Below are 14,307 nucleotides of genomic sequence, written 5' to 3'. Positions count from 1 at the left end.
GTGTGTGTGTGTGTGTGTGGTCATGAGTGCTGAGAGGCTGATAGACCAGTCTGTGATTACTGAGAAGCAGAGAAATAAGAGGCAGATCCCTAACAAAAGGTGCCGTCACGCAGTCGCAGACATCTGAAAACTATGCAGGAATGTCTTTCATCCATCACATAGCCATTGTGTTTGTACATCTGGATCACCTGCATGTGTAATGCCAGTGGAATTCCCCCCATTGAAAACCCTCACTGCCTCCAGTCGCTACCGAGCAGCTCCGCATGAATACATCATCTGTGGTGATCTAACCCAAGCCAGGACCACTGAATGTGCAGATGGAGCCCCGTGATGACATGCCGGGACGGGGTGGGAATGTGTAGTCGGTTAGCGAGGCGTAGGAGAATAGAAGGGGGGGTAAATCTCTGGCTGCAGGTGCTCTCCCGTCTCCTTCAGCCTCATGTGACCTCATTTACTCAGGTGTTTCTAGCTGCCAACGACACAAAGGCCTTAATCCTATCCTCCACACGCACGCGCACACACAGTGCGCAGCAGCACATCATAGTGAAACAATTACACAACAATTTATTACTTTTATCACTGGGAACCATAGCAACCACCAAACAGGCAGAGGTCAGAAACGTACGGTACAGAGGCATCTAAGGGCCCCACACCGTGTTGCTCTAACTGTTCAGACTGGAACCTCATGCATTTGGACTGGAGGGTGGTCCGACATCACCTGGCGGGTGAAGAACATGATTATAGAGGCTGAACGGGGCAGACGCCGTCGATTACGTGATGACAGAATGGAGGTGATTTACAAGGCAGCTGTAAGTGGAGGGTGGCGTGTGGGCGTTTCAGTTACATCGATGATTAGGGGGATGTTACAACGTGAGTAACACCTACATGTTTGGACAGAAGGTGGAGATATGGGGGATGTTTAACATGGATGTATAATTAAAAAAAAAGAGAATAAATAAGAGCGTCATCTTTTAGTTTTATACTCTGTAAAAACCTCCGGTTTACTTCCATAGTGAGAAAAAAAAAAAACAGGGAAAGTACACGATTATGTTGCATCAGTGTAAATTGGGACAATAAAAGTTATGACCCCCATGTCTTTATAAAAAAAAAATTAAAAAAAATGTAGATACTGAACATCTTTTGACTCCTTTATTACGTCACTTAGGCATGTTTCCGGTACACAGAGTTTGAGTAATAAACTAAATAAAACTCATATTTGCAATTCCCACTTGATTAAAGTTTCACAGTCAGGACCCAGACACGCACACACACTCCCTCACATTATCAGGCAGAATGGTGTAAAACGACCGCGTGTGGCTTTGCGATGTTAAAAGAAATGCCACCACCGTGTGGCCATGAGCAGGAACTACAGGTAACACCGTCACAGAACTCATTCAGTATCGTCAGCTTTTTAAGTGAAATCCTCTCCACTGCTAAAACTAGAAAAGTTAATCCCTCATGTTGTACAGTATAAGTTCTTTCATTCGTCATTGAACAGCAACGTAACTGTTGCGAAACTGAGCGTGGCGTGAACTAAAGGGACGCACACACACATCTCTAGACAAAAAAAAGAAACAGGAGACAGAGACAGAAGCAATAATGCAAAGCTAAAGCGGTGCGTCTAGGGATGTGTGTGAGCGTTTGAATGTTCGCCAGCTGCGATTGTGGCGAGGTTTTGTTTATTTGTTGGCTGTTGCTGAACGGGCTCAAGATGGCAGCCAAAAACAATCATACCAAACAGCACCGTATAACGGGGGCGAATGGCAGGCCAGGGACAGCTGGTTTATTGTCCAACGATCTTGCTGACAAATGAGTCCAGCTCATCATCGTCTTTGATCCCCACAAAATGGTCGACTACGTCGCCTCCCCGTATGGCGATTACTGTTGGGACGGCAGACACCTGGGAAACAGAGCAAGTCATGTGTTATAGAACTAATCATTTTAGGATTTAACAATGAGCAATACATCATATGGCACACATATAGCAGAAATGGTATTTTAAGATAACAACTTTGATTGTACTAGACAAAACTAAATTATCTATCTGTAATTTGATTATTATCAGTCCAAAAGAACGTTTCAGATGTCCAGAACGTCAACAGAATTATATCCAGGAAAGTGAGCCATTTTAGATATCTGCATTATTTTAATGTCATAATTCTAATTGTACATCTCAAAAATGAACATAATGGCACCCATTCTTAACTACATTTTGATTAGTGACAATGGATTTAGCATTTTTACATTTTTAATGACGACTAATGACAATTAGATTGCAGAAATCTGAAATGGGAGGGTTTTTTTTCCTGGTAAGAATTATATAGCAGATATCCAGAATGTTTGTTCGAGATATCAAAAAAAAGTTGTGGATATCTGATATTGGAAGCCCATCACACATCATGACGGAAAGACGTTAATATCTGAAATGTTCATGTTGACGAGAAAGAACTGCGTTATGGAGATCTGCAGTACATATATGGTCAAGCTATTAAAAGTCGCTTGCCTTATGCCACCAGGGCACTATATAATATATATATTTGTATAGTTAAGTTTCATTCACAGGAAAAAAAGAAAACTACAAAACAAAACTCAAAGTGTAGATGGCAAAGTCAACAAACCGACTGAATGTCAGCAATGCAACAAAAATACTGCAAGTCTCACCCCGTATTCGATAGCCAGGTCTGTGTGATCGTCAATGTCGACTTTTGCCATGGCAACGCGGCCTTTCTGTTTTGCGACAGCCTTCTCCAACCTTGGACCCAGGACCTTACAGGGGCCACACCAGCTGAAAACAGGAACCGAAGACAAACCGATTGAGTACGACCACATCATAGACGATTCGGCTATAAAGCTCCTTAAGATTTGAAAACGTGGAGCAAACCAGTTCAAATGCAGGTCACAATTAATCGATTTAGCCTCTGGGGACTGCAGCCAGTATCTCTGGGGTTCCAGACCAGCCAGTGGACTTCCAGATAACGGATAAGAAATATCTGGTCCAGGATTTACGTTGTGGTCAAATGGTGTTTTTTTTTTTTGCTGAGGAAGATTTCGAACAGAGTAAAATTACCTGGAGGTATCTAAGAGACAGCCATGATCAGAGCTGATCAACTTTGTAACCGCGCTCATCTTCCATGTGTTAGAAATGAAGCTGCTTTAAAAAGAAATAACCTCATGATTACAATAAAGGTTATTACAGTGTTTGTACTGGGAACATATTCCTAAAAAAGAAAAAAAAACACTGATTTACAGACATCTCTTTCTCAATGAAAGGCTCCGGGTAAAAGTCCTTCTGGGCACAATGGCATCACATGACAGACCCAGAACTTGTAAATCCACAGTTTTGCCACTATGTAAAATCTGCTTCAAAGCCCAGCGCTCTTCCTCGGGGGGCTTGTGTGAGTACAGTTGGATTCTGTTAGCGCTGTGCTCGTCATTTCCTAAGTACTTGTGTAACGGTGCATCATCTATCTGGCCCTTTATCACAGTAAAAACGCAGCAAACGTCCCGACTCTTTCTAGATCCTGATGAGATTTAATGCAGTTTGCACCTGACATCAGAATGCATTACATGATTTAAAAGCTAGAGAGATGAAGAACTTTCCAATATAGTGGTGGTGGTGTTGTGTAACCTCACGTTTAGAGAGTGGAATCACCCTGGACAGTAATGTACATGTGTTTATATTTAACAACAAGCACACACACACACATCCTGCATGTACAGTGCCTTGAAAAAGTATTCATACCCCTTGAACTTTTTCACATTTTGTCACTCTACAACCCCAAACTTAAATGTATTTTATTGAGATTTTATGTGATAGACCAACACAAAGTAACACATAATTGTGAAGTGGAACGAAAATGATACATGGTTTACAAAAATGTAAGCAAATAAAAATCTGAAAAGTGTGGTGTGCATTTGTATTCAGCCCCCGTGTCAATACTTTGTAAAGCCACCTTTCGCTGCAATTACAGCTGCAAGTCTTTTGGGGTATGTCTCTACCAGCTTTGCACATCTAGAGACTGAAATTTTTGCCCATTCTTCTTTGCAAAATAGCTCAAGCTCAGCCAGATTGGATGGAGAGCGTCTGTGAACAGAAACTTTCAAGTCTTGCAGAGATTCTCTATTGGATTTAGGTCTGGACTTTGACTTGGCCATTCTAACACATGAATATTCTTTGATCTAAACCATTCCATTGTAGCTCTGGCTGTATGTTTAGGGTCATTGTCTTGCTGGAAGGTGAATCTCCTTCCCAGTCTCAAGTCTTTTGCAGCCTCCAACAGGTTTTCTTCCAGGATTGCCCTGTATTTAGCTCCATCCATCCTCCCATCAACTCTGACCAGCTTCCCTGGCCCTGCTGAAGAAAAGCATCCCCACAGCATGAGGCTGCCACCACCATGTTTCACAGTGGGGATGGTGTGTTCAGGGTGATGAGCAGTGTTACTTTTCCGCCACACATAGCGCTTTTGCATTCAGGCCAAAAAGTTCAACTTTGGTCTCGTCTGACCAGAGCACCTTCTTCCACATGTTTGCTGTGTCCCCAACATGGCTTGTGGCGGGACTTCTTATGTCTGTTTTTCAACAATGGCTTTCTTCTTGCTACTCTTCCATAAAGGCCAGATTTGTAGAGTACACGACTTATAGTTGTCCTGTGGACAGATTCTCCCACCTGAACTGTGGATTTCTGCAACTCCTCCAGAGTGACCATGGGCCTCTTGGCAGCTTCTCTCACCAGTGCTCTCCTCGGTCAGTCTGTCAGTTTAGGTGGACGGCCATGTCTTGGTAGGTTAGCAGTTGTGGCATACTTCTTCCATTTTTGGATGATGGATTGAACAGTGCTCCTTGAGATGTTTAAAGCTTTGGATATTTTTTTATAACCTAACCCTGCTTTAAACTTCTCCACAACTTTTTCCCTGACCTGTCTGGTGAGTTCCTTGGTCTTCATGATGCTCTTTGTTGACTAGTGTTCTCTAACAAAGCACTGAGGCCTTCACAGAACAGTTGTATTTATACTGATACTAAATGACACACAGGTGGACTCTATTAACTAATTAGGTGACTTCTGAAGGCAACTGATTGCACTGCATTTTATTTAGGGGTATCAGAGTAGAGGGGGCTGAATACAAATGCACACCACACTTTTCAGATTTTTATTTGCTTAAATTTTTGTAAATCATGTATCATTTTCGTTCCACTTCACAATTATGTGTTACTTTGTGTTGGTCTATCACATAAAATCTCAATAAAATACATTTAAGTTTGTGGTTGTAGAGTGACAAAATGTGAAAAAGTTCAAGGGGTATGAATACTTTTTCAAGGCACTGTAACACTTCTAGTCATTTAAAGAGGGTGGGCAGCCATAAAACAAGGTATTTACCAAGGTCGGTGCATCAAACGCCACACAAACTCTCCCCCTCTCTCTGTGTGTATGTTCCCCTGGAGTCCCTGTGCTTTCTCGCCTAGCAGGTGACCGTAGTGGAACCTGATCCGGACTGCACCGACGCTGTGGTCTTGTTTGACTCTTACCGCCAGTATTTTTAAGGCGGCTGACTATTGATTAAAGAAATTGACTAAAATCGGCATCTCTACTGTTACTAACTTGACTACCCCCAGGTTTACTCCCGGGAGTCTGGCTATGCTTTCTGGTCCAGCAGAGTCCGCTGAGGTCCTGACCGATGCAGACTGCTAACTGGCCTGATGTTGGAAACACCACATTGTAGCTCCACCTGCTGCTGTGTGACTGCTCAACTACTCCTGCTTTTTGGTCTACGGCGACGTGGTTGGATGGATCCATCTCGGCGTGGCTGTGCCTGCTGCCATGGACTACTACTGTTGATACTATCTCTTCTGTTAATGCCACCACTACTGTTAATGTTACTACTATACTACTACCATACTACTACCAACACCAAATGCAGTTGGAACCCAAGGGCCTGGGTTAATGAAAGAACAATCAGCTTATGTAAAAAGCTTATATTGGTCTTTTTTCTCAAATGCAAAGAGTTGCTTACTTTATACGTTTTTAAATAATCCTGTATATTTTTTTTTAGAAACACACATTACATTTCATCACTTAAACAATTGTGTATGCCGTCATACGACTGGTCTTTTATGTCAGACGGCCATCTACAACCATCCGTCCCTGCGGTACTCACTGTGCATGGAAGTCAACTAGCACGGGCAGTTCGCTGTTGATCACCCTGTCCGTGAAGTCCTCGTGGTCCTGAACGTTGAAGGAGACTTCCCGGCGGGAGGTGTGAGGGAGGGAGCGAGGAAGAGTACGCGAGGGAGAGAGGAAGGAGACCCTCGTTGTGGCGGACCGCAGGGAGGTGGAAAATGAACAAGAGGAGGCGGCGGACGCTGGGAGGCGGCAGGTATCTTTTGCGGAGAGCGTCCAAAGTCTACGTACTAGCAGCCTGTGAGCCATCTGTGTGAGAGACATGAGATAAAAGAATCTGCTGTAAATGTGTCATGGTAGCCAGCGCTATTTCTGCTTAGAAAGAACCAATACATCTATCAAAAACTGCTACAGGTCTTATCCGGTTCCACTGAAGCATCCTCTTGAAATCAGCTTTAAAACTTACAAACCATGCAGTGTGACGAGTCGGCCAGGACCCGGATTAGAGCTTTGAATTGAATATGTTTGGGATTTGGGCAGACGGCAGGATAAAAATAGACATTTGAATAGGTCAACTTGGGAATTGTGATGAGCTGTAACTAAGTTGATTAATCTGTTGATTTTTTAAAAGATAATTTATAACGCTTTTGGTCTAAAATAATTATTTAAACTGGTCCTTTTGACCATCACCTACAAATATCAATTTTATCATCATTAAAAGACAAAGACGATCAACAAATATTCACAACTGAAAAACTGAGACATGTTTTTTTTTTTTGCTGGGAATTTTTGCTTTTTAAACAAAAGAGAGAAAAATACACAAGCGATTAATATTCTGTGGCTCCAACGAAAACTAAAACTACTTTAAATAATTTTGGAATGCTGTGGAGCATAACAGTGGACAAGTAGCTGTCTAACAGGAGAAACATGTCCCGATAAACATTTTAAATAATTGCCCCCCGGGATAAGTAGTTTTTTTATTGTTTGACCTTCAGTTATCCAGTGAATGACTCTATCCATCACTTCACTGCCATAGTTTACTTGCTATTTCCAGCTTCAGCTCTGTAATGTTGTCATACGTTTTTAGCTTGAGAGTTTAACTCCATCAAACACAAAGCAGCTATTAACAGCTTTTATCCAGCGCTGAACCTGTCGATGTAAAGTCTGTAGAACTAGAGTAAAACGAGTTTAACGTCGTTAACGGTTGTTTGTCACTGACAGCCATGTTGTTATAACACGCTCACACAACTAACAAACACCGGAGGTTGAACGCACTCAGGTGTTTTCTTTGTGAATATATCCCGAACAAAAAGCGAATAACTTCGTATGTTTGCTGCCCATCCACCGGCGGCTCGCTCCTTTAACTTAACCTACGTTACGTATGACTTTGCCCTCTCCGTCCTCCTCCCCCTCCTAACCTCCCCCGCCGCCCGTCGCCTCCTCCCGCCGTGACACTCACTAACACGCAGACCGGACCAGCATGGCGACACGGTCCCAGCATGTCACACGCAGCGCGGATGAATTAAACATTAAAGCACGCTTTCCCCACCGTGTTTACCTTGCTCCGTAGCTAGCGTTGATCTTGGCCTTGGCTGACCGGTGAAGTACTTCCGCTTTTGGTGCCGCTGATGTAAAAGGGACCGAGCGGGGTTTTTATAATGTCTCTCCAGGCCGCAGTTCAACGAGTAGCCCCCTCGCCTGGCCACCGGTGGAATCACAGGCAAGTCCGTGCAAAAGGAGGAAATTCAATTCACGCGTATTATTTCTAAAGGCACATCACAGCAGCTACTTTGACATGTCAAAGAGGGAAAACACAGGTATAGTTGATCAAATTCAATATGGTCACATTCTGTTTAGTGTTTCACAGTCATTCCAGTGAGCCAGCATGCACAATACCAGGGCCAGGACCCGCAACACCTGTATTATCAGCAAAATGAACATGTAGAAGTTTAGCTGGTTGAGGTGGAGCTCATATAGGCTACATGCTTTATATAATTTTGGGTGGTTAAATCTATAACAGCGTCATGTTTTGAATACTGATTACATGTTTTATTTGTATCTATAACATTCTAATAATACTTATATAAAGTAAACAGTAATTGGGTTACATTTCACCAGTGACATCTACTCCACTGCATTTAACTGACAGCTGCAAGTCACTTTCCAGATTAAAAAACTGCCAAAATGTCGATTTATTGTCTTATAGGTGAATTTCTTATTTCAGGAGGTGCCTTAATTGCAATATGGGCAGGACCGCGCCTGTAGTAACATGGTCAAAAGAAACACTCTATTTTTAATATAAATGTTGTGTGTGGATCCAATTTTCTTCTATAAATGAATAACATCCCCACGCTCGCTTATCCCCAGTAATTCATAATTTATTGAGGTGGAACAGTCGATGGACTGGGCCTTTCATGTCCAGGAGGGCAGCAGGATGAAAGAGAGGGTGGGTTGTTCGGGAACAGAGATGGGCGCCATCCAGGACTCGAACACAGTGAATACACTCGACAGAGAGGAGAGCAGATGAACCGTCACATGGGGGGAATGATTCCACGAGGGAGCGAAAGCGCCAAGTCATTGTGGTCAACTGGACCAGACGATGACGACGGGAGCACGGAGGAAAAGCCTTCGGGTCCTTTGAGTCACTTCTGCTGAGAGGCATTTGTCAGTACAGTCAGACTCCCTCTGTGTTGTGCGGTTATCGTTTTATTTTTCTTTGCGTCACAATTTGTCACTTCAACCGCCTTCATTCAAGGTAATTATCTGATCACCCTCGCTTTGCACGACAGGAAGGACTTCAGCACTTTCAAACAGGATGCATGAAAGCATGGAGGGCGAAGTTGGGATTTCGGGACCCTCCACCGTCCTTCGACCTCCTCCGCTGTTACGCAGCATCGGACCGCCTGGCCTCTCAGCTGGCCGGCCCCCGCACCGACGACTCCGCTCTATGTTCTCCAGGTCCAGGGCTGTGCTGCCTGCGAACGCACACCCCATCGATGCTTCGGATACGCACACCTTTACGGACATACGGGCGGGCAGCCACGCTCACACGATGATGTGTCCGCTCACAGAGGGCAGTCGGTCCAGCACAGCTTTGAACAGGCATCAACCTGAAGCAGACTCAGATCTATACAGGGGAGCTGTGTTTAAGTCAGGGGTTGTGGGGCTGTTTCCACACCCCGGTCCATCTACGAGAGCCATAGGCAGGCGGGGCAGATGGGTGACTCCACTTCAGACATCAGAAGAACCTGCCATCAAAGACAGGCAGCATCAAACGAGGAGAAACCGGAGCTTTAAGGTGGACTGTGCAGGGAAACAGAAATATGTAGTGCCATCCCTCAGTGAGAACGAGGAAGAGGCCAGGCTCTGTGAGTGGTTACAAAGTCTGGGCGTTGCAGGTGGCAAAGAGCAGGAATTCGGTCACGGCAAACAACCGGCAGCGACTGTTTGCATCCAGATGCAGGGGGCTGACGAGAGAGCAAGAGACAGCAGCAGGCCACAGGCCAGACAGACGGCCCCATTTCCTCCCTCCCCTCTACCAGCCGGCCAATGAGGGGTGACCACTGACTAGCTCCGGTCTAGAGGCCCTGGACTTCTGCTGATCTGGGTTTTGGATTTATGTCTTGTTATGTTCTCACTGTTCTTGAATGATTTGCTTCTATTTTTTACAGCGTGCATTGGCCCAAGTTATTTGAGTGATTACCAGCCGAGGTTCCTTTGAATTTGAAGAAATATATATCAGAGATTCATTTGAAATCATATACAAATATTGAGTCACCTGGACACTGTGTGTTAATGAAAACTAGTCACAGACATATAAACAATTAGAAAGCGTAGGCTAATATATAACAACAACATGTTTTGTTTGTAGAGGTGAGCTACACATTTTAAATAGCTAAAAGTAAGCTAATGGACACACATTTTTGTGAGCTAGACTGATAGCTTAAACAGAGTATTTGCCAAAGGTGATACACACTTTAAATAGCTAACAGTAATGGAAACACGTTTTAGATGTCTATGGATAAAAATCTGAAAAAGCGAGCTAACGGATACATCGTCAAAGGGCTCCAATGGATAAATGGATGAAATAGCTGAAAGCAAACTAGAAACACTGCAAGAAGCTAGCTTAAAGTATCAGATACAGATTTACATTTGAATGGCGAAACAGTTGAGTATAACTAATTAGCTAGCTTAAAAGTAGCCTAATGTAACTTGTGAAAAGGCAAAAAGTTACAGATTGTGGAAAGCCTAAAAGGCTGGAACCAGAAGAGTTCATGGTATTGCAACCTGTATTAACTGTAATGCATGAAATTACTTAACAAGTCCCGCTTGTTAAGTAATTACAGTGTTGAGGGAGATGTTTATTTCAGGCTCTTGGTGTTTGTTTTACCCTGTTTTTCTGTGTCGTGTCCTCGTTTCTCCAGCAGAGGGCCCTGTTCATTGAACAGCCGGGAGGCGGCGGGGATGTTTATTAGACTGTGGCCGTTGGGGCCGAACAGAACGGTGCTCTGTGTCCCTGCTGAGGTGGGATCTGTGTGTCAGGACCAGAACACACGAGCCTCAGTCCTCCTTACCGCTCGCCTCGCGTACCCCTCCTGCACATGTTTACCCTCCAATGCAGCCCAAACTGTTTGTGAGTGAGGCTCTTTTTTCAAGGCAGCTCGCCCCCCAGCCCTCTTTCCGCCAAATAAACATTGCACCGGAAATTGCAGGGATATCTGGGATTTTTGAGGGGTCCCGGTGGAAAGGAGGAGAGGGTTAGAACAAGGGCGCTCTCTGTGACACCTTGGAGGTGAGGGGAGGGCGAAGACGCAGAAGGAGGGAGGGGGGGTGGGCTAGTTGGGAGGGCGTGACCTTGCTTTTGGTGGTTAGTGGGGTGGGCAGCATCAGCACATCCACCGAGGAACAGGTACAGGTGACCCAGTTTCCTTTGACCCCATCAGGGGAGCCAGGGCCCGCGGTGCGTGCTAAGGCTGACCTCGCCCCTCACAGAAGGCACCGACCCGGGCCAAAGGTCAAGAGGAAATGATACCCTGTGACGCGGGGCCAGCCGTACTGCATGTCTCCTGACAGATAACGACCTCCTGGGATCGTTGCGACTGACGCACCTGACCGCTGTCCTCCCGCGGCTGCTCATTCCCTCTCCCGTCCGGGCTGCACAAGCCTGCCATTTGGGAATCCGACGGCCACCGGTGAAGCTGAGGTTTCATAACCGCCTGTGACAAAGCACGCATGAATGGCAGGGTGTGCGTTCTGTTGCGTACACAGGACGAGGCCCCACCCGCCTTTGTGTGTGAAGTTTGTCCCGGCTCACTCCCCATAAACCCCCCCGACATCTTTATTTGATAATAACAGGCCGGCGGTGGAAAAGCCACACAGTACGAAGCCTGTTGTTGAGCAGATTGCGCCAAGGAGACGCATGATTTCAGTCGGATGACCTTGTATTTATTTTAATTAGTGAGATAATGTAGCCACAGTGATTTTTGAGTCTCTGCTCGTGTCCTTTTTGCTGGTCGTCTTTTTTTAAATGTTGCTTACCACTGGCCTGTAATTGGGATCCTGAGATTTCTGTTCTTTATGTACACCATGTTTTGATTATAGTCAATTAGGCAAAATGCAATATATATAATGTATATATACATATATATAAATACATGGAAAAACAGGAATCGGACAAACAGAAATTCAAATGAAGGCCTCTCTCGTCTGTCCTTGAAGGAGCTGTATACTGTATCGCATTTGCATTAAAGTATGCAGCCACACGTCTGAGGAGAGTGTGAATTTGTGAGCATGAAACGTAGCAAATATTGACTGGAAGTGTGTGGATGTGCGGATGTAGACCTGCATATCGGACGACACACCTGACAGCTGTGTGAGTTTTTGTGTACCTGTGTGTGTACACCCTCCCGCTCTGCCCCTTATACCGATCTATGTTTCAGTGTTTGGGAAGTCAACAGTAGAGTTCCTGTTCTTGGTTTAAAAATAACTTTGGGACTTAACCCCCCCACCTCCTCTCATCCTTTCTTACTGGCACTCTCCCTTTGCTTGTTTTTCTTTCCCATTTCTTCTGTTTTGTTTTTATATATTATACACCATCACACACGCACATACGCAGACACTTCATGGAGAAAAATTACGGTAATAATATAACAATAACAGAATGAAATTTGCTTCGCGAAGCAAATTCCATGGCTGTCTTCCTTTTTAGAACATATTTTATTGCCGTATTCAGAAAGAACAGAGTTGCTAAACCTCAACCATTCCATGGCTGTCTTCCTTTTTAGAACATATTTTATTGCCGTATTCAGAAAGAACAGAGTTGCTAAACCTCAACCACAGACGACAGTAAGACACACATGGATCTGCAATTACACACACAGCTGTTTACATCCACGCCTGTCCTGAATGTCATCACTTCATCATTTTGTGTGGAATTGTCATAATTAGCATATGAATTATTGAATCGTGGCCAAAAAAAATTTGTTTTGTATCTCAGGGAGCTTCCAATACATCACAATAAGGGGACAGACGTTGGTGACCTTTGACCACAGCTGTCATTGGGCGAAGGCAGGGTACACCCTGGACAGGTCGCCAGTCTATCACAGGGCTATAATAATAATAATAAAAATAAAAATAAAAATAAAAATAAAAATAAAAATAAAAATAAATATAAATATAAATATAAATATAAATATAATAAATATAATAAATAATAAATATAAATATATAAATATTGTGGTATGTGGTTTTAACCATCAGGATACCGGAACGCCAATAAAGTTTAAATTTAGAAAACAATAAAACACCCTCCCAAGTGCTCCCATAAAAGTCAAACAAAGACCAAAGGGAATTAAAGTGAAAATAAAGACACCTGTCCCCTTTCATCCAGAGGGAGGAGGGCTGTCACACTGCTTCCATCATCAATAAATATAGATATGAAGATTTCAATTCAGAAAAAACAATTGCATTCCATATGTAGCGTTCATTTCCTAATGGGGTGAATCCAATCTCATGATATGGGTCTCAAAGCCCCGTCTGTGTGTGTGTGTGTGTGTGTTTGTGTGTGCGTGTATGTGTGTGTGTGTGTGTGTGTTTGTGTGTGTGTGTTTGTCTGTGTGTGTGTGTGTGTGTGTGTGTGTGTGTGTGTGTGTACATGTGTGTGTGTGTGTGTGTGTGTGTGTGTGTGTGTGTGTTTGTGTGTGTGTGTGTGTGTGTGTGTGTCTGTGTGTGTGTGTGTGTGTGTGTGTGTGTTTGTGTGTGTGTGTGTGTGTGTGTGTGTCTGTGTGTGTGTGTGTGTGTGTGTGGTGGGTGCGTCGCAGCAGGTGTGGCGGGAGCTCTCCCAAACAAACAGCCCACACCTGTCTCCGTCTCCGCTTCCATCCCCCTCGTGCACAAACACACTTGTGTTGTGCGTCTGTGTGGCAAAAGATGTGAAAAGTGAGCTGCTTTTGTTCCACTGACCTCACTTTACTCCTCCGTTCTATCTGCTTCCCCAATGCTTAATATTTCCTGGCTAACACCTCCCTCTCTCCCCTCCCCACCCCCAGTCTGGCTCCTCTTTTATTTCCTTATTTCCACAGACTTGTTTGCGATTTGTTTCTCACCTGCTAGCCCCCCCCCCCCCTTCCCCCTCAATTCCTGTGACTTGTAGGTTTTCCAGTGAACTCTCAAAGCAGACTTGTGTCACTTTAACCATTACAAGATTACAGCTCAGAATGTGAAGGTCGCCCTGCGGGGCGAGCTCACCAGCGGCGGTGTCCAGTATCCCCAAGAGCTGGTGAAAGCCTCCACTTTGGTGTGTTGGAAAGTCTGTGTGTTTGTTTATTATGTCTGGGTTGGAAGCCACCGAGACCAAAGTGGAAAGGACGAGCGCTCTCTTTGATGAGCGAATGGAACTCAAAAGTGAATACAACAAAAACATATTTCTGTGTGTGTGTGTGTGTATGTGTGTGTGTGCGCACAGGCTTCAGAGAATTCAGTGTTTCTTTTTTTCATTTTCTCTCCGTGCGCTGGGCTTGTTTACACGGGCCCGTTACATCACCTCCGCACTCTGACAGAGAGAAATGGTTTGTGTGGGAAGAGGATGGAAGTTTGATGAATACATCATTTTGCTCTCTGTGTAGGCCTCTGTGTGTGTGTGTGTGTGTGTGTGTGTGTGTGTGTGTGTGTGTGTGTGTGTGTGTGTGTGTGTG

At 44.4% G+C, this 14,307-nt stretch overlaps 1 protein-coding gene across 2 annotated transcripts; it reads right to left on the bottom strand.

Annotated features, from left to right (window-relative positions):
• Positions 1-1,135: 1,135 nt before the first annotated feature.
• txn2 (thioredoxin 2) lies at positions 1,136-7,797 on the bottom strand. 2 transcript variants are annotated; one of them, XM_084038187.1, is made up of 4 exons: positions 7,674-7,797; positions 6,153-6,424; positions 2,662-2,785; positions 1,136-1,900 (listed from the first exon to the last, which is right to left on the bottom strand). In XM_084038187.1, the coding sequence occupies exons 2-4, from the start codon at positions 6,422-6,424 to the stop codon at positions 1,784-1,786; spliced, it is 513 nt and encodes a 170-aa protein (XP_083894313.1). In that variant the 5' UTR covers positions 7,674-7,797; the 3' UTR covers positions 1,136-1,783. The 2 variants fall into 2 exon arrangements, with proteins under 2 accessions (XP_083894313.1, XP_083894314.1); XM_084038188.1 differs by having other exon boundaries at positions 7,665-7,741.
• Positions 7,798-14,307: the final 6,510 nt, after the last annotated feature.

Source organism: Eutrigla gurnardus, assembly GCF_963514095.1.
Source record: "Eutrigla gurnardus genome assembly, chromosome: 20".
Classification (NCBI taxonomy): domain Eukaryota; kingdom Metazoa; phylum Chordata; class Actinopteri; order Perciformes; family Triglidae; genus Eutrigla; species Eutrigla gurnardus.
Note: the sequence above shows the minus strand (reverse complement) of the source record. Positions and strands in the feature narration are given on the sequence as shown.

Excerpts from the sequence above, each read along its gene's own strand:
- txn2 (XM_084038187.1), bottom strand. The coding sequence starts at position 6,424 with ATGGCTCACAGGCTGCTAGTACGTAGACTTTGGACGCTCTCCGCAAAA. Across the intron at positions 2,786-6,152 it reads CTAGTTGACTTCCATGCACA|CTGGTGTGGCCCCTGTAAGG; the intron begins GTGAGTACCGCA and ends TCCTGTTTTCAG. Across the intron at positions 1,901-2,661 it reads ACCTGGCTATCGAATACGGG|GTGTCTGCCGTCCCAACAGT; the intron begins GTGAGACTTGCA and ends TCTGTTTCCCAG.